At 40.8% G+C, this 21,616-nt stretch overlaps 1 protein-coding gene across 4 annotated transcripts in view; it reads right to left on the bottom strand.

The window, feature by feature from the left end:
• The window catches only part of ZEB2 (zinc finger E-box binding homeobox 2), a 127,399-nt gene extending 106,110 nt beyond the window's left edge, over positions 1-21,289 (bottom strand). For 2 of the 4 annotated variants that reach the window (XM_030580664.1, XM_030580660.1), the window contains exons 1-2: positions 21,199-21,289; positions 18,786-18,923 (exon numbers count right to left, since the gene is read on the bottom strand). In XM_030580664.1, coding sequence (XP_030436524.1) covers positions 18,786-18,858 — 73 coding nt within the window. In that variant the 5' untranslated portion in view covers positions 18,859-18,923; positions 21,199-21,289. Of the gene's footprint in view, positions 1-18,785; positions 18,924-19,049; positions 19,206-21,198 lie in introns of those variants that run through there. The other 2 variants (XM_030580661.1, XM_030580663.1) reach the window with 2 other exon arrangements.
• Positions 21,290-21,616: the final 327 nt, after the last annotated feature.

The raw sequence follows: 21,616 nt of genomic DNA, 5'->3' as shown, positions 1-21,616 counted from the left end.
TGCCCAGTCAATTTCCTTTGCATCTGATTAGTTTATCATGAAACCATAATAATAAACAATATTTCTGCAGCTACTAAAGATCTCAAAGTGCTTTGTAAATACTAAACCTTACAAAAACCATTTGAAGGAGGTAAAGACTATGTCCCCATGATGCTGTACCAATAAGGTGCAGGAAAACAAGCACACAGAGGTTAACTGACATGCCTGACAGCACACATGGCTTTTGATTCTGATCTTGTCTTCTGCAGCTATCCAGTGGTATAATTCCACTGACTACACACTGGTGGAGGGGATATCAGACCCAGGCCCAAAGAATCTCCAGCAGAACTAAGACTAGAATTCAGGTCTCCTGACTCACAGTCCAGTATCCTAACCAGAACATATTCCCAGTAATAAACTAGATATTTAAATAAATCAGTATTCTCTGATCTGTACCTGTCCATTCACAGTACTAATTACCACATGGAGGCAAAGGCCTAGCAAGTAAAACAGGTAGCAAAATAGGCTCTAAAATTCACAGGTTCCCAGGGCTTGCCAAAAAGAAAAACACGTTTCTCTGAAAAAAGTTAACTGTTGGAGATAGACTAATAAAATGATTTGCAATAGTTATGTAATTAAATGGGTAACAAAGTCCTCATAGGTGTAGACTTGCTTTTTTTTAATTAAAGTGTATGATGCTTGGAAACCATCTCACAGCTTCACTTATGTATCATTGCAATCTGATAACCAACACCTGTATTTTCTTGTTTGGAAATCAAACTAACTCTCTATGCACATCATTCAAATGGTCAACATTATCAAAAGCATAAGTTATTTTTAAATATCCACACAGATAACTATAAATGATAGTTTGTTTTGAAGTCCAACAACTATGCAATGACTGTTCAAATCATTTAGTGCTAGGTATTTTTTATTCTACCCTGATGTACATATTTTGGAAATTTTTAATTTATTTATTTGAGATTACACTAACCTGTAACATATTGGTTACTGTGAAGTTTAAGCTTAACTGTTTAGGACATACTTTGGTTAGAAATTAGCATTTTTAGTTTTATTATTCAAAGTTTATGAAAAGCACAGATCATCTAAGAAAAAAATCTGTATAGATAACCTATTTAACAGTTCTTTTATAGTTCTAGAATGAAATATTGAATAAATGTTTACAAGAAAAGTTTTTTAAAAGAAAATATTTGTTCTGTTGAGACTTTTCTAGTGCACTGCATTAATTGTAACCAAGAAATCATGATTTCAATGTCATATTAACATCTATTTAGTTTTACAGTATCAGTTTTAATACTCAATGAAGATTGCTATTGCCTTTTTAGGGAAAGCATATTTTAAACACATGATATATTTGAAGAGATTCAGGGTCACTAAGGACTTCGATCAACATTTTGGCCTTTGTAAAGAATCTTAGCCAGGCATTTTGTTTAGTTAAACTCTATTGGATGCCATGACATATGTAGTAGGATTGCTTTCAGAAAGTGCAAAACTGATATATTATGCCATCTATGACAGCATTTGTTCAGTATTTGCTACAAACAGGAAAAAAAGATACCGAATGCATGGATTGATTTTCAAATTACCTCAATATTTTGAAAACATTTTCACCTGCATGCTGAGAATGCTAAGAATGGGAAGGAAGGCAATTGTGCATTTGCACAGCCTCCACTGCATTCATTTATAAATTACCTCATCACTGACTGAAATTAACACTGATTCTTACAGGCAATTTCTCAATTTCCAATGCTAATTACATTTTTTTTACTTTTAAATTCTGTACCACCTGTTTTGGGCAAGACATCTTAGGCAGCGCGACCGCATTTAATCACAATTTTAATTAACCGCCCTGTAGATGTGAAAAAGAAGCAATTATAATGTAGATGAATGATGATTTTTCTGCATTAAATTGTTTTGTTTCCCCGGTATGTTGATTGTAACACAGCACACAAATACAGTAACTGTACAATTTTTTTCTATTGTAATTTAGTAATTGTTTTTGGAAAACCAGTTTGGGAATGAGTGACTTCATCTGTTTACAAATTGATTGATACTGTTAACTCACTGATTGCTGCAGCATACATTTTGTATTGCACAGCCTAACATAAAATATAATTAGGCATGCACAGACTTTGCAGCACCATTTTGGAATCTGAAAATCAACTGTAACTGAAGTATGTTTTCCTTGAGCATACTAGTATCAGTTGGGGCTGATGATACGATAATCATAAAAAGAAAAAACAATGGGTTTTCCGATTCCACCACTGGTAGAAACCCTCGGATTTAATCTGATAGTCTAATGTACTACATTCTTTGAATAGTGCTGTAGCAGGCCTGGGAGCTGGGGGCTGGCAAGTCGGAAGCTTGCACAACTCACTCAGATCAGTATCACAAGAAGCATAGAAGTGGTGTAAAGAAACAATGATGGAAAAAAAAAAGAGCTGTAGCTTATAAATCAAAGAATTGTTACTGGAACAATGTTCTGGTGTGCTGTTGCATTGGCTATCTCCAGCTACACATTACAGTAGGATAACATCTCATTCAGACTCATGGCTTGCAGATACGAATCTTTAATGTTTTTTAATATAGATATACTTATATATATGTATGCATGTATATCTATCAATCAATGAAGAGAAATTCAAAGATCTTATTTATGTGAGGCAAAGTCTGTTTTCTGTCTCAGGGAGGGACATAACACTGAAGCAGGAGAGAAGCAGATGTCCAATGCTAGGAACACCTGTGTATTTGGAATTGAAGACTGAACAAGTATTGTGCCGTGGATAGACTCTGAGTATTGTCCTGGAAGGAATTGCCTACCCTGTAGAGTGACTTCCATTGAACAGCATAGGTTCCTGTACAAAAATCATTCTCTTCCCTCAGAATAGGTGGAATTCTAAGGTTCCAGGACTGTAGTTCCAGTCCCATAATACGTCGAGATGGTTATCTCTCCTGAGCAACCTGACAGTGAGGCTAAACATGAGTGTGACCATGAAGGAAGGACATAGGTCATTGGCACCAGCTGTCTCCTCTATGGTTTCCTTCTTTTCCAACCCTCATGCTGTGAGGTCCTTCGCCACAAGAGTTTGTAAAGAGGTGAAAAGTAATTTGGCCTATGCAATATCCTGTCACAGTCAGGTTAATGTTGTAATCAACAGCAGATGTAGAGCAAGGAAAGGTACAAACAGAGGAGACAATGCTGATATTGGACCCAATCCTGCTCTGCGGAAGTCAATGAGAGTTTTGCTAGTAACCTCAATGGGACCATGATCGAGACCATTCTTAGGGGCCCTACATCTTCTGTCTGTTTTATTAATATTTGCTAATAAAGTATTAATAGGGAGCATAACATTTGTACCAAGGCGCATTTTGAATGTTTAGTAAGAATCTATCTTATCTATACATAAAAGGTCCTATTATCTCACTGTGCAGGAGATTTACATGCGTAACTCCCATTAACTCTTATGGGACTTAGGCGCATAAATCTCCCATGCATCTAGAGAAGAAAAGACCGCATAAGGTCTTGTGATCTATACTGCTAGTAGCTTTAAGTCCCTTTCATTTATAAAGCTATACAAAAATTAACCATTAAAGCTTAATCTGTGTAAGCTGTCCTCCTACATATATCACCCAGCTTGCTGTTTGAAGTACTTGATGTAAATGCATACTGCGACAAGGTACCACAGTAAGCAAGCCCATTCATTTTAGTTAGTAAAACTGTCATAGTTGAAAGGAAGCAGACTAAGGGCAGGTAGAAAAATTATACAGGTTTTGCCCAGCAGATTCAATTTCAGATTTAGGCTCTAGACATACTGAACTGTTTGGAGAAGAAATACTTTCATTTTGTTGAGCATTCCCTTCTCCTCCTCCCCTTCCCCTACTTACAGTTCTCAAGTAAAGCACCATGTATTAGAAAGGAATAGTACAAAATATCCTTGAAACGCTGGGATGATAGAACCCTTACACAATCAAACTAAGATGCTCTGGCTACAAAAATAATAATAAAAAAACCCAAATACCTTTTATTTCATAAACTTGTTGAGCTAAAATGTTCATTAGGAATCCTGCAAAACAACAGCTGTGTTCCTGCTGGGATCTGATGTCTCACCACAAACCTTTCCATAAGCACATTGTTTTTGATATGAAACAATGAGGAAAATACCTGATCTCAAGCCTCTGTTAGTTGCTGCTCCCTATATCTTCCCACCCTGACCTACTGAACATTCCTTCCAGCAAAGCACTGCTTCCCATGGCTACCTCCTCAGTGCAAGCTAGCTAACTAATCTCTTAGCAAACACTTTCAGCAAACCTGAACAGAGTTTAAAAAGAAGAAAAACTTTTTTAGAGATAAAGCCTGAGGCATCTCCAACAATCAGAATCTAGATTTAAGACTAGCTACTCAAGTTTTCTGCTGAGATATAAAGTTGTGCCTATCCAATGAACATATTTTTAAAAATCTAAAACCTGTTTTCTTTCCACCAACCTGCCAATAATCATGTCACTGTGCTTACAGGTATTTGCAAAGTGATCATTTTATCACAGCAGCACCATTGGGATGATAAGTCATTTGAAAAGTCCAACCAGCTGGCCCTGTCTGAACAGAGGGTGACCTTTCTTCAGGAGCTTATAAGAAAATCCACTGCTGAAATAAATAACAACTCTCAAGCAATGATCAAAGAAAAAATAAATCTTTTACCCTAATAAGACTTTTTAAAACTGAAATCTCATTTTTAACTGGATAACAGTTAAGAGGCTAGTGGCCACCTATCCATCTGGGAGCTATGTTTTAAATATTTGCTGCATATAAATTGAACAGACAAATGGATCTGTGGTTCTTTGGGAGCGAAAGCTTTTGAAATAAAGTTCATATGTAGTATATGAAAACATATTGTTTGGAATTTAAGTTCTAATATCTAGGAATAAACAGAGTATTAAATCAAGCAATACTGTGACAAGGCCAATATGCACATGGATGATGCCAGCCAGGCATCTCCAGCCCTTTGTTCACAGCTTAACAAAACTGTGCCGTCACACCACTTTAGCTCAACAGTGCCTGTCGAATGGGCATCAGCAGATCAGCCAATGCCTGTCACACATACAGCTGAAAAACTGTTTGAAAGCAAGGCTTACTTTAGCACAAGTCTGGTAGGAGAGGTAAGAAGGATTTTTAAGCACCCAGTAAAGACTAATAAATAAATAATTTTAAATTTAAATCCAGGCAAAATATAATATTTTGCTTCCTTTAGTGTACCTGGAGGTGTGGAGTTCTAAATAGGATGTAGAGCTATTTTTACTAAGTAAAATTCAGTCCGGTGTTTTTCACTCTGGATTTTTTAAAATAATCTGTTTAAAAAAAACAAAACATTGTATGTCATCCTGATCTGAGGCCCTCATGTGACAGAGCATAAGTGAAATAACATATTCAAGGAAATGTTGGGGGGAGGAGGGTTTCTAATTATCTTTGCAGATAAACATATTGCACTCCTCTCTTTTTAGCTGATCAAAATATGTTTTCACTTGTATTAACAACCTTTTCAGTCATTTTCCTTAACAGTTGTGGTGTATAAGCATAACACTACTCCAGAAAAGAATTGCAGCAAAGTAAGCTTGTTAATTCTAATGCTGACAACTTTTCATGATTACTCCCCTCTTATTTTCCATTTTTTAACGCTTCTCTTCAAAGTCCATGGGAGGTTCCCATTCCTAGCATGATCTGATTAGGTCTCACCACTCCTCTTTAGGCATCCAATCAGATTAAACTAGACTTTGTACACAGTGTAGCAGAGCCAGTCTTTCCTGGGTCTAGGAACTTGATAAAGGCACCTGGTCCTCCAGCCTTGAAAAACTTTACTGTATCCAGTACTATTAAGACCTAAAACATTTAGATTTGATGTTTTCCCCCCATTAAAGTTGAAAAGCTTAGCCTCTTTCTCTGTGTGTGTGTCTTTCACTCTGTTGCTGTCAGTTTGCTGCTTGCACTTTAGCTGTCTCTTTCCCAGTCCCTACCCTGTCAGTTTCTGGCCTGCCAATTTCAACTTGAAGCTTGACTGGGCTGATTTGATGCAAATACCTCCAGGGAAAACCCTGAAACTGATGAACAGTTATGTCAAGTCGATTTTGCACCATCGGGAAAAGGTAACCTCTGCGAGAAAAAAAACAACAAGGTTAAAGAGACAAGGGCTTTTCACGTGTAATACCACTGCTGCACATCTCGTTCACTGTTTACCATCCCTCAGAAATTGTAACTGTCAGAATTAGTCCTAATTGCAGATGCGAAAGCTGCCATTATAATAAAAACGGAGGCAGTGCAGGCATTAAATGTAGCAGCCTAATTTGTGAGACTACTGAAAAGGTAGAGTAAATGAATATTTCATTACTTTAATTACCAGGGACTACTCTTTTCTTGCTGTCTTATGATAAGTGTTGCTGTAACTAGCAACAGCAAACATCCACTAAAACATAAAGTGCAATAATAGTGCTGCTGTCAGGATCACTGCTTTAAAATACGGGGGTGGGGAATATAAGGGTTTATCTATTTCTTAGAGATTCACGGGAGTAAGGGATGGGAGCTCAGTTAATGTCAAAAAACAAGAGGCGAGTAAACAGGTTTTAGTAATAACAATAATAATAATAATGGTCCAGAAGGGGGAAAAATAAGTCGAGGACACATTTGAAATTCCAGCCTCTAAAAGAAGGCTTGCAAGCGGGAAGCAGAAGGCTCCTTGCAACCTTTCTTTTTAAAGGCGAAGTTTAGCGTTGTGTCGCGGCATTAACAAGGGCCCACAGAGCAGAGGGTGCATTTTGGAGGCTGGGGCCGTGCTGGGTGTGAAATCATTAAGCAAAGGATGGCGGTGATGGCTGGGGTGGGAAGTTACAAACCAGCAAAAGTTCTTCAGAAGAGTCTGGGAGGTAGAAGGAGCAGCTCGGGAATGACTTCGCAGGCGGCTTCAGAGCCCTGGCTCCTAAGAACTGGGGAGTATCAATAATTACTCAGACTTGACACTTTTGAAATCCCTGGGTGCCCCCGCATACACGTCAATCTCAGGTAGAGGAGGGCTCCGGAGTGGGGGCAGGGGGAGGTCTGAGGAGATTGCTGAGACTGGTTGAAGCCAGCCTGTCTCTGCATTTATCACTCTGTCCCAGAGGAGGTGTTTGTTCGACATCGCAGTTTGACAGCACAAAAACACTGTGGCCAGAAGCCCTATCAAAGAACCCACTGACACATATCATTTGTAGTCTGGATTTCACAGGGCCTGGCTACCTCACACTTTACATGCACAAGTGTAAAACTCCACACGTTTCGAAGTGTTCCGGGGTCATCTGAAACTTTCTTTTCATATTAGTACTGTAAATGTGGCTCCGAGATTCCCCCCTCCCCGCCCCGAGCTGCCAGGAACGTGCTTTGAAGGCCACACACACTTTGCAATTAATTTGCTTTTAAACTCCGCACCTAACTGAAGCGGAGAGGAGAATAAGGAAAGAGCTGAAATATCCGCAGCTGATCCCACCCTTCCTCCTCAGTCACACCGCTCGGTCTCGGATTGATCGAGACCAGTTAAGCATGGGCCATTAACACTGGCATGTAAGCTATTGGGGCGCATGCAAACCTCCCGTGCGATGCACCCCACCAAGCAGAGGCTGGGATAAAAGCTTACCTCCTCTGAGCCCGGGGAGAATACGGTGCGTGTCGAGACAGGGGGCGTTAGAACAGAAAGGTAATGTCTGTGACCCGGGGGGTGGTTTATTTTATGATCCGAATTCCCAAGGCCCCAGCTGTCCTGTGTTTAGGCTCCAGCATCTAAACACGTTCTCACAGCACCAATCCGGCTAGAAATGGGAGTTTCGAAACCAGTTTTCGGCCTAGGTACCTCCCTGCATCACCCCCCAGTGGGGAAAGTACTGCTGCAAGGGGCTCCGACCTCAATGGAGACTAACAGGCCCGGTCCTGCTGTGACAAAACTTTCATCGACTGACTGCAATGGCTAAAATGCTAAACCACGTCAATACAGTTATACTTAAGCAAATGATTAGAGCCCAGCTCTGTATCACATTAACAAATGACTCTTGGCAGAGTCATTTGAAATGACTAGCATATTGGCTGGACCATTTGAAGTGGATGAAATGTATCCACGAGTTGGGCGGGTGGGCCCCGTACAAACCTTAGCTGCTATGATCTAGATGCTTAGATGTTGATCTGTTATTGATTCTTTCTCTTGCCTGTGACCTTGCGAGCAGTGCTGTCCCACCCAACAATTAAACGTGGAAAGAACAGTGTGCTCCTATCGCCATGAGAGGCTGAAGTACTACAGAACTGGGATTTGAGTGCACAGTGCCCTTTTATAAGGCTGTGACTAAGGAGAGAGAGACGGTGTACAAAATACCGCCTGTCACCACTGCCAGAAAATACAGCACAAGCCTCCCACGAAAGACATACGCCAGGTGGGAGCACACAAAGAGCACCTGGAGTCACTGGCTCTGGTGGCAGAACAGCCCACGCGACGAGTCTTTTCCCCTTGCCTGACGCGATGACGTTATGTACCCCTCTGATGCAGCAATAAGGGAGTAAAGGAGTCTTCTAAACTTCCCAAATACGTTTTAATTGCTCTTTCGCAATGATACGCACATCTCAGCTCGGCTTCGGGAGCGAACTTCGAAGCTGTGAGGTTCCAGCAGTTAAGGGGTGTGTGTGTGTGTGTGTGTGTGCGTGTGAGAGAGAGAGACAGATCTGGTAAAACGTCGTTTCGGGGGCCCTCCCCTTGTGAAACCCACATTCTTAGAGACCACAGAAAGCTAAGTGTAGAAAAGATAGATGTATGTGGGGGAGAGTCCAGAGTGCTCAGTTGCACAGCTTTCCAGGATTTATAGACGTGTCTCTGTCAATAATTTATTTAAATACCTTTGTCTTCTCATCATAGGGAAAAGCTGTTCTGGCTCAAAGCCATCCTCTGAACACGTCGCTACTTCAATCTATGGGGAGGCTCGGCTCGGCTCGCCACAGCTAGACACGGAACCCAAACACCTTGTGAACTTTGGGCAAATTCGGATGAAGCTTCGGAGCTGGGTCTGACCTTTGAAACCAGGGGCCTCATCTCGAACTAACTCACAGCCAGGTGACAAGCATTTCTGTCTCGTGTTGCCTTACAAAGCTACAGCACTCCAGGCTTCTCCCGTGCAAAGCAAGTTCAGAACACTAATATCCAAATCTGTGAACAATCCTACATCACCGTGATAATTACATTCCTGCAGTCCGCACCGACAGATGTAAAGATAGGAGCTGCCTTGAGTTTCTACTTGGAACATTTGCTTAAACTGAGCTCCTCGACCTATTCCTCTTGTCACTCCTTAAACCTATTCCTCTTCCCTTCCTCCTCCTACACTTTAGCTTTTAGAAGCAACATCAGCTCTCAGTTTACCCCACTGGATTCACTGGCAACATACGTGTTTGTGATTAGCGGCTATGTCCTGCTTGTATCTTTACTACGTGCCGGAGGAGGCACTGCTCGCTTCTCTTCTTGTATCTGTATCTATCCTAACTTTCCTGTGAAAGACCCGAAAAATATGCAAAGCTTGCACTGCTGCTGAGAAAGAGGACAAAGTTTAACTTCTCTGTTGGCAGTCACGAAATAACTCCTAGCAGTTTTCTAGCGAAAGATCTGATTTGCTGAATTTTGTCCTTTGATTTCTGTTTGTATGTTATTGCTACTGCTAAGGTTGTTGCCAACCTCAATTAGATCACAAATGAGATCAGTTTAATTCATCTCCCAAACTGTGACCTGACCATGGTCTGAAAGTATTCAAAAACGCATTTTAAGCCGTCCTTTGATTTCTAAAGGAATACTGCATGCTTGGTCGTTCATACAAATAACATAAAACGTAATTATGGGATGATTTGGCAGATGATATTGCTGCCAAACTACACTCCAGGCCAGATACTGTAATGCTGCTGCTGCTGCCCTGGGATTTGAGTGCACAGTGCCCTTTTATAAGGCTGGAGTTAGTGTGTGTGTGTTGTGTGTGTGTTATACTGAGGTATTTTAATGGAATTTGGGAGGATGGCTGCAACAGCAATGAGTGCACATCCACATCAAAACCCACATTTAAAAACTGCTGTATCACCTAGACGGGATGTGGATCTGCACTATCAAATCATCAGAAGGCTGTGACAAAGGGAGCTTGCAGCTTAACACACGGGTAACAACATAGCAAACACCTTTAATTCTGTCATGTCTCATACCCTTTGCTTTCTCACACATTTGTGGCTGCTCTAACATTGACACCTACACTTTTTGAAAACTAAATAAGGCAATCTTATTTAAACTAAAAAAGCAACACCTGAAAAAGTTATTCTTATGCCCAGCAAAAAATAACTCATTATTAACTCCTTCCTGGCATAACTGGGGTACCTTGGTAGGGCAATTAAATGGGGCCGCCTTACAAGGTGAAAGTGTAGTTTCAACTGGTTATATGCTTTGAAAACCTTGCAGGTTTCCTCAGAGATGAGATATCAGACCTCGATTCTTACAGGTTTGCAAGTTTATAGTGTCTTTTTTTTTAAAGAAAAGACTATTTTACTTTTCAAGACAGATTCCTAAATTCATCTAAATCACCCTAAAGATTTATTATGAGTGCCTGCAAGTTTTCCAAGTTTTTTTTTTGAAGTTTAACAAACATTTTTTTTATCCTCAAAATGCGCTAAGGATTTTTTTCAGGTTGATTTGTTATAACTCTGTCGCCATTCATAAATCTGATTGGAGCCACAGCTCAGCCGAAATGATTCAGTTATAAATTAGAAAACTATGTTGTTGGTTGACTAGCTTCAATGGTCTAAAAAATATCAGGCTTTCATTCCTTTCTTTCTGTTATGCAAACCACTATATGAACAATCATAACTTGGAACTTCCAAAGAAAGTTCCCCTGGGAACACAAGTCTTAGCTGATGAGTACAAGTGTATAGCACACAAAGAGTTAAACAGTTTTCCAGCGTTACTGGGTAGGTTAATATCACAGCTGCCTGGTAAAGCATTATCCCAGCACCTCACTTAACAAAAGCCTCCTTTTGCAAACAGACTCCTACTTTCCCCCAAGTATCCAAAGGTGTTTACTGAAGTAAATCTGCCTAAATCCTCCATTGCTTGGGTCATGGGGGTAGGCAGGGGGGGTGGAAGGTGTAGAGATAATCTCTTTTTGTAAATTCTGTAAATCTTCTGGGAAAAAATCAGGAATCTGTGTCACATGCTTCTTTTCAACTGCTAACATCTCGGTTAGTGTGCTCCTTAGGAGTGAAATCTGCCATAGCAGCTATAGGAAAATAAAACATCCCTTCCCGCTTCAGATTGTTCAAACTGTTCTCTCTCAAAGTTGCTTTAGCACATTTAATCTATTTGCTGATTGGGGAAAAAAACTGTTAGTATCTTAAAAGCGGGTTCTGAAAAAATGACAGGTTGGTAGGCAGGAGATAGTATAGTTGAAAACTTGTCACTTAAGATTTCTGCACTACCCTGGTTATTTTAACACAAGCAACTGCATATTACTTTTTACGTGTGGCAAATGGACGCAAACAATACAGGAAATTTTGACAGGTCTGCCTGAAAGGGCTTAAATACTTCTCAGTAAGCAGGATACAGTTATAAATAAACCTTCCCTTGGTGAGAAAAAAATGAATATAACCAAAACCTCAACAAATTTTTAATACTGTCTTGCTAAGAAACGCAGAGTGGCTTCTGGAAAACAAACAGACAAGAAATCTGGGGGAAAATATGGAGGTGGCTGTGAATACAAGAAACACGAGAAAACTTGGCTAACGAAACTTACACAAATGTAACCTTTCCCCCTTTACAGTTTCGTGATCTTATTGGGGTGGGGAGGTTGGTTGTTTCTGGATTGTTATTATTTTCCTCTGGCCAGCAAATGTGACATATTGCCAGGCGCAAAACTGGGAAAGCTTTTTTCTTCCCAAAGAGATGCCCCTTTTCTCCTGTGGAAGGAAAGAAACACGCCAGCCCAACTCATCCCATCACTAACAAATATTTTTTGTCCAAAGGACATTTCCTTCACTGCTGTCTTTTCATCTGTGTGGACCACATTCCCTTCACTTCCACTCCCCAAGGTCATGGCGAGTAAACAATAATAGTAATTAAAACAAAATAATAGGCAGCAGTCAAGAGCCGAGAGTACACACACCTGACCCTAACTATAACAGACTTCTCCGAGTAGAATTTGATCCCTCTCTGACACTTTTTACCTCAAGTGTTAGTGCGAGTGGCCATGAATAGCTCAGGCATGCCATCTTGTAACACTATCTGCCTGTCAGAAGAGCCAAGGCTGGGTAGAGCAGGATCTATATAAGGCTTGTAACTAGGGGAAGCCCAACAAACAGCTACAAACACCTAAGTTATTTTACTCAGCCTCCACCCTTCTGCTTCCCCCCCCCCCTTCTCACTCTCTTTTTTTTTTCTTTTCATCTTGGCTTTCTGTTGCAGAATGCAAATGTAGCCTGCCGGCGGTGAATGGGCTGAATTGTGATTAAGAAGAAGAAGAGCTCCTTTCTTTGTTCTCCCCTCAGGGGATGTTTACTGGGAGAGACACAGCGGATCAGATATGAAAGGCATTCAGGTCAGCATTGATGTGAGCGAAAGTGAAATCATACCTAAGGCATTCAAAAGACCGCCGTGTCAGGGGTTCAGCTAACGGTGCATCTACTGTGTGTGTCTTCCCTGTTAGGGAGAAAAAAAATCTTTCCACAAACAGGCCAAAAAAAAAAAAAAAGGAGAGAGAATTTTTAATTGCAACAAAATTATAAAAAGTTTTGTCCCCCCTGGCGATTAGATGCCACACGAGTTAGGGTTATCTTCCCTTATGGACTATGGTCTAAATAGGTTAACTGTAGCACTTGGGATCAAAATTTTTAGGGGGGAAAGGGACCACGTCTGAAATGTGAAACCTTTATTTCCCAGGTGAATCCATATGTACTATATGTGGCTATATTACACATATAATTTATCTGATTCAATAAGATGTGAGGTTTATTTATTTATACATGAAATTGTAGACAGATGCAAGCACTTCTCGCTTTCCTCAAAAGGAACTTAAATGATAAAGACAGTATGGCATATAAAAACAGTACAGCACACCTTAAAAAGTAATCTTTTATTGACTTTGGAACTCCTAGGAGCACTCTGCTCAAAGCTTACAGCATAAGAAGACTGTAACCAAAGACATAGGAAGTTGGCACACAGCTATTTAAGTTAAAAATGCTTCAAGGAAAGTCTAATCATCATCATATTTTTTCATTAAAAATGCTTGATGAAGAAATATTTGGATCTTACTTTTTAAAGTTTATACTTCCCACAGCCTAAATATTCTTTCAATAGATTTTCCAAGTGGTTAGCTGACGCTGTTGGCATAAACAGAGATATGTAAATATATAGGGGGAAAAATCACAAATTACAGTTAAGCATACAAAGAGTTAATGGGTGGCTGCGTTTAAAGATGCTGAAAGCAAAATGAAAATCATACATCATGTAAAAAAGACTAAAAAATAAGCAACAGGACTAGATGTAGTCGGGTTTCAATAACCATCCTCTCTGATTTTTTTTACACCTTTAGAATCTTAGTTAAAATATATAATTTGCCTAATGTTAATATCTGCTTTAATAGTGACATTTAAATCTGAAATATTTTCAACTAGTGTTTCTGCATCCCAGATTTCTCTCCTTTTTCTCTATACTCTAAAAAGACAACTAAAGAGCAATCAAAAAGGTGTCTGACTTGGCTATTCAGACAATTGCACCCTTGTGGGAATGCTGGAATGAATGGTACAGTGGACACCCCAGCACTATTGACGTTATAAACATGTAAATGAAACACATTAGGGCAGACAATCAATTGTCTGTGAGCACTGCAAACCTGCACTCCCTTTCTATGTGACAGGCACAAAATAGTGTCTACCTTGGGAAGCCATGGTCTTGGTAAAAAGGACAAAGAGTTCTCTTTCTCAGAGGAGAAAATGCACCTTAAAAGCATTGGGATAATGCAGATGCCAAAAACTGTTGTGAGGAGAAGAATTTCCTATTTCTTGGAATGAATGTGGTGCTGTTGTAAAAGAATCAACACTCTTCTTTCCACTTTAAGGGTAGACAGTTTTCTTAGAGAATATTCTCAGTATGGTTCTATAGCTTGTTTTTCAATCTTCTATATATTTTATTTACCTTGGACAGTTTACCGTATATATCTATTTAACAATTAACTTTCAATGCTGTTCATTTTTTTAAAAAATATCGATTTTATGGTAATTAATTCTTTAGTTTATTTCATTTTATTTTAAAAGATTTTTTAAAAGTTTATCTGTAGATCAGGTGCAATAGCTAAAGAGGCTTGTGGCAAAACCAGTAACAGTAAGTAAAGAATTACTGGAAATGGCATATGCTATTCAACAGTGGCATTCAACAATATCCAAATTCACTCGTTTTTAACCCAAACTCAAAATAAAATCAATAGCTCAGATAACAGCCTCCTCTGTTCCACGTCAAAACTTGTCAAAACTGTATAGCGAGATATACTTAGATATTCATTGCATCTTGGTCACTTGCATTTAGTAAATAATATTTTTTAAATAAACCTATAGCCAGGTACCTTTTGAGGTAGTGAGATATTCTCCCAATGATGTCATCAACTTCAAAATCTACTACTTGCAACGGATTTTCACACTTGTAAAGAGAACTCGGAAAAGAAACGTTCCCAGTTGACCGCTATAACTTGTGCCACCTGAAATTTACTAGGGAGCACTCTTGTATCTGAGACTCTAGTTATTTCCAAACTTCACCCATCAGGCAAAACAAACCCCACTTCTCATTACTCAGAGATTCTAGCTAGATTTTGTTCTTTTTAAAGAGTGAAGTGAATTCGAATTTTCCCTCTTGCCCAGTATCTCTAGAAAGAGGTGGGTGGATGTCTTTCTGGTTAAGGTTCTTAAAGGGGATAATTGTGTCTGCTTGTTTGATCTGTATTCCCTTTCGGATCAGACGCTTTGGAAGCACTGAACGTTCTCCCTCTTCTTTACAACTGGGAGCGAGATGGCAAGAAATCAGAGAGAGATGTCTACTGAAACTTGGGAGAAAATTAGACCCAACTTTTCTTTTCGCCTCTTCCTCCTCCCAAACATTGTTGCTTTTAAATGGGACAACTCAACTCCCAATTCATGCCATGCCAGAGAGATCTGTTCTAAGGAACTGTGTTTGTACCTAGTCATCTCTCCCTGAGAAGGAGAAAGAGGGAAGGATGAGAAACCAATCCCTTTCCCTTTATTTCTAAGGCTCTGAGTGCAGCAGGAAGAGAGAACGAGGCAGCATCTCCAGTGAGACCGCTCCAGCTACAAACAGGGGCAACACCAACAGCAAACGCCAAACTTTGTAAGTTTCAAACGTTGCAGCAGCTTGGCTCTCAGTCTGAGAGCGATCACTCGGAAAGTGGGGAGGAAGTGCAGAGTGGGGAGAAAAAGAAGGGGGCTTCGGGTTTTCTCTCCTTCAGTGAAAGTGTTACAAAGTGAGTCAGGCGACTGAAAATCATCTGACTGAACTTTCCTGAAACCGACACACATTCCTGGGCTGCGGGCTCTTCTGATTTCCCCACCTTCCACCCTCTTACTCCTGTTCCCCTCTCTTTAGACTTTTCTCGCTAACATTTTTTTTCCTGAGGATGGTTCCCCCCATGACCATTTATTTTAATATGACCTCTCCCACCCTCTCCACAGACACACACACTCTCTCTCTTCCCTGACACTGCCCTACTGCATCACTCTCCTCTCCAGCTCTGGTCAGTTCCGTTATCTTGTAAAATCCTGAGGGTTTTTTTTTTCTTTCTACCCTATTTAGCTTTGTAGGAATTTTATCCAGCATCGTTTTCTAATCCTAAGTCCTGACCATCTTTACTCACACCCACACACAGAGAGCATATAACGCATTTAGGTACTACTTGGTTTCTTCTATTTTTATCCCCTTTATCATTTCTATTTGGTTACATTTATATCACTCTAGTTTCCTAGATGCCCATCTATTTTTGCAGCTTTTTAAAAATGTAATGCTATTGCCTTTCCAAGGAATTTCTGTATGATTTCGATAAGCATCATCATAGTGTTATCAGAAAAGACACAAGCTCAGAAGTGACGTCTTTTCCATGAATCCAGGAGAGAAGAAAAATCCACTCAGTTCAGATAAATCCTGGGCAATCCCCAAAGGAAAAGGCATTGGATACGTGCTTGTCGAGAGAGAAAATGGAAAAAAAAAAAAAAAAAAAAAAAACTACCTGCTTCTCAAAACCAGAACATTTCTGACTCAGAAATGAATGAAAGAAGTAGACTGTGGAACACAGGGGAAAAAAAACACGAGGAAAACAAAAAAGAATAAAATAAAATAAAAATGCATTGGTTGGAGCAAGACAGGGAAGGGAGAAGTCAGACCTTCGTGCCACCAACGAACACACTTTAAAGGAAGTTTGCAGGATCAGTTACCTTAAAAATCGCAATTAAACTTTCTACTCCCAACTCTCCTGCTTTTCTGAAGTTATTGCACCCCACGAAAACACATTTTCCATGGAGCAAGGGAATATCTGTCCGTCCGGTCCATATGTGTTACTAAAGTCTTGTGTGCAATATCTGCGTGTACACATTACATTAATTATCTCTCCCACATACATAACCATAGAGCTTTTAGGAAATCGTTTGTACATTTTTGCTGATCAAATTGTTTTGCGAAAACATGAAACACATCGGTACACACACTCATCACAGAACATGTGAGGATGTTTAATGCTCTAAACTAATAATGTTGTATGAAGAGACCCGAGAAGGCTAAACCAACAGACAGGACATTCTTTAGTGCAAAAGAGCACTTCTGGATGCCCCGCTTTAAACCTAATTCTCTTTCCTCTCAAAAATGACTGTTTAACATAAGAAGAAAAAGGCTACTTGACACAAAGCTTTTGTTATTCAGTAGATCAGCAATGTGCTTTAGATACTTGTAAGGGGGAAAAAAAACCCACAACAGACATTGATTTTACAAAATCAATAACCAACATTTAATAAAAAGAACAGAGGAAACACAAGAGAGGAGAAGGAAACATTACGTGTAATTTTAATGTCTCCTAAATTACCGAGAGATGAGGGGAAGGGGAGGTCTCCTATGTGAGGACCACCTTAAATAATGACAGACACAGGAGTAAAGGCGGGGGATGTGTATGGGGTAGGGGGGAGAGACTTTAAAAAAGATAACAAGGAACGGATCATTGGGAAGCTGCTTGGAATATATTATTTTAGTTGGTTTTTTTTTATAATACTAAGCCAAGCAAATAGATCAAAGACAACACAAAGGGTAACATAAAGAACAGTTTCTGACTAAAATTCCTCTATCACTCCCCCATATGGCTCGACACCTCCACCACAACAAGAAAAAGACACACACACACACACTCGCAACCTAGAGAGAGGAAGGGGGCGGGAGGGGGGAGAGAAAGGATCATTTGTTTCTAATCAACATTCTCTTGTCTTTGTGTTTTTTCTCCTTCCACCCCCACTCCACCTCTCCACTTAAATGAAGTAGCTCAGCTATAAGCAAATAGGTTCAGGTTCACACAAATATCTTCATTCCTCCTGATCTCTAGAGGAAAGTTGTTGAAAGTGGGGCTGAGATGTCCATTCAGGGGCTCCAGGGTGGCTGGGGGAGGGGGCAGACTTCCAAACCAACGAAGAAAAGAAGAAACTAGGGAGGGACAGAGACCCACACCAGGGAAGAGCTGCCAAATGTGAGATCAGACCAGAACACCCCGTCCCATTGAACCCAACCTCTCAGTCGCCTGCAGAGACCAGGGGAGAGGGTAACTATGGGCAATTGGGCAGCAAACTCATTCTTTTCTTAATGATTAAGGAGAAGGAACTTTCATTTTCGAGTCTGTAACAATTTTTAAAAAGTAAATAACTCCCTGCCAATGTGGCTTAGGATTCTCACGGTGCCTTTTTCCCAGGGAATATGGTTTTTCCGTGGTTCCCCCTCCCTTTAATGGAACTATTGAAAATACCTCTCCGCCTCCTCTCGTCTCTCTCTTCCCCCTGACACTAGAGTCCATGGCTTAGGTGGTTCTGCCAACATGAAAACTGGCCGGAAAGTGGCTTTGGTCTGTGTGAGACTTACATGTCTGGGAAGTAATTCTGCCACTGCAGGCAGCGGTCAAAGGGGAAAAAAGCAGGAGAGGGAGACTCCAGCGGGTCCTGGGGGGCTGTGAGAAGCCAGGCGCAAGAGACACAGAGCCCAGGACCGTTAGATCGAGCAGGGACCCAGGCAAGAAACTTTCAGCCTTTCTAAGCCACACAATCTGCATGGGGCTATCGCTCATTCTCTGGCTTTTCTTTCCAAACCGCCCAGTGATTCTGCAGAACTCAAACTGTAGAAGCCCAAGATCTGGGACTCTGCCCACTTGCTCGGACTTCTCCAAAGCTGTCCCGGAGGGGGCGGGCGGGGGGTAAGGGGGATCAGGAGCGCTCGGTTAGACTGGGACTGCGCCCGGAGAAAAGAGCTGGGATCCTCCGGCTTCTTTGACACTCACTTTCCCTGGGACTCCCTTGAACTCTCTCTCCCCTCCAGAGATATACAACAGGCGGATCTCTCCTCCGCCACATAGAAAGCGATCGCCAGCAAACCCCGGGCTGCTGCGGTTGCTGCTGGGTGGTATTTTCTCCCTCTCCCCCTCTATCTCTCTAGTGGAGTCTAAAGAAAAAGTTTGATTCGGGGTTTTCTTACCGTTTTTCCTTCTTGGATTGGCTTGTTTTCGCCTCTTATACCTGGGGCCATCCGCCATGATCTGCTGCTTCATTGATAAGAGTGGATCAGATGGCAGTTCGCATGGACTCGACTCCCTGATTCAGCAGCACGCAGACTCTATGTAACAACCAAACACAGCAACAATGTGGGCATTGGTATATCCCATTTAAATGCAGGGCGCCAAAGGGAACCCAAATATTCCCCCAAAAAGGAACCCATCCACACACACACACAAAGACTTGCCGTGCTGGGGGAGGTCGGAGCAGAGATTAAATTGACCCCCTTCCTTCCCAGCCGGCCAGGTTTTTATTTTTTTTTTTATTGCACAGCAAAGGAGATCAGAGAGACAAGAATTACATCTTCAAAATGAGTCATAACTCATGACCGTATGAGGGAATGCACAGGCTCGTACAGTAGGCTGTTTGACTCAATGCGAGGCGGACCATTTCCTCCTAAAAGTACTTTAGTCTGACATTGCAACTTGTTCTCCCAAGAAATGTTATCTCTGCCTTTATTTGTATTTCTGTTAGCGCACAGAGCTCGCTCGCTCTCCCCCTCCCCTGTGGGGTAAGGCGCAGGATTGAGACCTCACTTCTACTCCCCCCCCCCCAACAATGAGAAGTGTATTATAAACCTCTGACACCTTTTTAGTCGGTTTGACAATATTCATTGTAGGGTTTCCCCCTGCCCATTAAACAAAGCTTCAGCCTGTCTTCCGCCCCCCGCATGAGAAAAGAAACAGAAATCAAAACTACTGCTGTCAGTGTTTTCAGGCTTTCTAAATGATCATATCCTTTTCGACATGTAAACTTTCGTACCTATATCTGTCTACACATGCAGGCTTTATTTGAGACTGAATCTGTCAAAACTGGAGTGAGGAAGCACTTGGTTTGCTTGATATAAGGTTCCTAAAACTAAGTCTATCTTGAAGAAAGATGCTGTAGCTTTAAAGATGCTTTGACTTGAGGATTAGTTTAAACAGGGGGCTATAAAAGATGTAACAGATGCAAACTGTAAAACAAGGACAATTAACCCTTGCTCTTCTGAACAAAATCCACCCTAGCCTCAGCATCTATTGTCTACTCCTCTGCTATAAAGCTTTACACAAAACCGAGAAGCTGATGACCTGTTTCAACACATTTTGTAACAAAGTAGATTTAGTTATGATTTTTCCATTTTAACTTTAGTAACGATTTATATCAGGATGGATCAGTTAAGAGTGCTGCTCTCTTCCATCTTATTTGCTCTGAATTCGCCTTTCTTAGGCTTTTGTTTATAAAACAGGATTGCTTTAAAAATCCATGTGCAGGTAAGTGTATGTGAATATGCAGATTGTTTGTCCAAGGTCAGTATGTTTACTCGCAGACTACAGCAAATGAATCCATGTTGAGAAAGTAAACTGGTAGTTTTATGGGCATGGATGCATGTGTGTGGGAGAGGGAGAGATTGAGAGAATACGTGCAAAAACTTTATATTTGCTGGTTATTTCTTGCTCTGCATCTTGTAATCTCTACATCATCATTACAGACCAAGCACAGGATATATGAAAGTAGGTAGGAGATAAACAAATTCATAAAAGCCCGGACCTGTGAGGCTTCTTCGACAATTGGCGTATTAATGCAAAACGACCAATGGCGAATTGTTTTAAATGTATTTCAATATCTGCCCTGCTCCTTAGCATTAACAAGAAAAGTTGCCAATAATTTTCAATCTTGGGTTCTTGAGAACGGTTTTCTTCCCAGCTGGATTGACTATTTTTTGTAAACGACTTTTAAGTTCCAGTCACTACTTTCACTTCTTTCTTTGGGATCCCAGAACCTGAGGTGTTACTTCACCCAGTCTCACAAAATAAAATAAAGAAATGAAACTTACTAGGCAGACAAAACAGCAAACTTTCAGTCTGGGGAAACACATCTTTGCTGGGACTTCTAAAAGCAGGCTGGAGCTAAAATACTGTACAACCGTGCTTCTTGTGCATGCACAGTGCGTGCAAATCACTAACAGGTACATGCAAACTTTAAGATGATCCTATGTGAATCTTAAAATACAAGAGCAGTGAGGTTGTTTGAAAGAATGGATTATTTTCCTTGCACTAAAACTTTTACTGTCATAATTGCAAAAGACACCTTTACTACCTGGCTGGACAGGTACGGGGGGTGGGGGGGGTGAATAACAACAGAGAACGGTTCGCCATAAAAGAACCAACCCCTCCTGAAACTGGTGCCAAGTGACTACATTTCAGTTCAAAATGAGGTTCCTCAACTATAAACAAGCTGAATAAGCCACCAAACTCGAAATAAAAAAAAGAAAAGAAAAAGGGGGAAAATAAGACCGTGCAGAGCAAAGGGGGGGGGAGACAAGAAAGAAAGAAATATTTAAATTCAGAACCTACCTGCGAAGTCTTGTTTGTAGTTTTGGCCAGAAATGGTGAGAAGAAAAAGCATGAAGAAGCCGCGAAGTGGAGGAGAAAAGGTGAAGAGAGATGCAGCTCCTGGAGAATTTGTAAAAAGCCTTGCAAAGAGTTGTCGGAAGGACCGTTATTCCTGCTGGGCAGGTTAGGACTGATCTCTTTCTGCCACTCCAGGAAACACAAACCTGGGGACGGACTGACGTGTTACGCCTCTTCTAATGACATTTTTTTCTTTTTCTTTTCTGTAGGAGAGAGAGGAGAGACCCTGAAACACACGCCACCTATCTTTGTGGGGAGGGATAATTGAAGAGCACCAAACGTGAGCATCATGTGGAAACGTGATCGCCAAGTTTCTCTCTGGGAAAGGATCTGGGATAGATTATACCTTGAAGTCTCCGCA

Source organism: Gopherus evgoodei, chromosome 11 (genome assembly GCF_007399415.2).
Source record: "Gopherus evgoodei ecotype Sinaloan lineage chromosome 11, rGopEvg1_v1.p, whole genome shotgun sequence".
Taxonomy (NCBI): Eukaryota; Metazoa; Chordata; order Testudines; family Testudinidae; genus Gopherus; species Gopherus evgoodei.
Note: the sequence above shows the minus strand (reverse complement) of the source record. Positions and strands in the feature narration are given on the sequence as shown.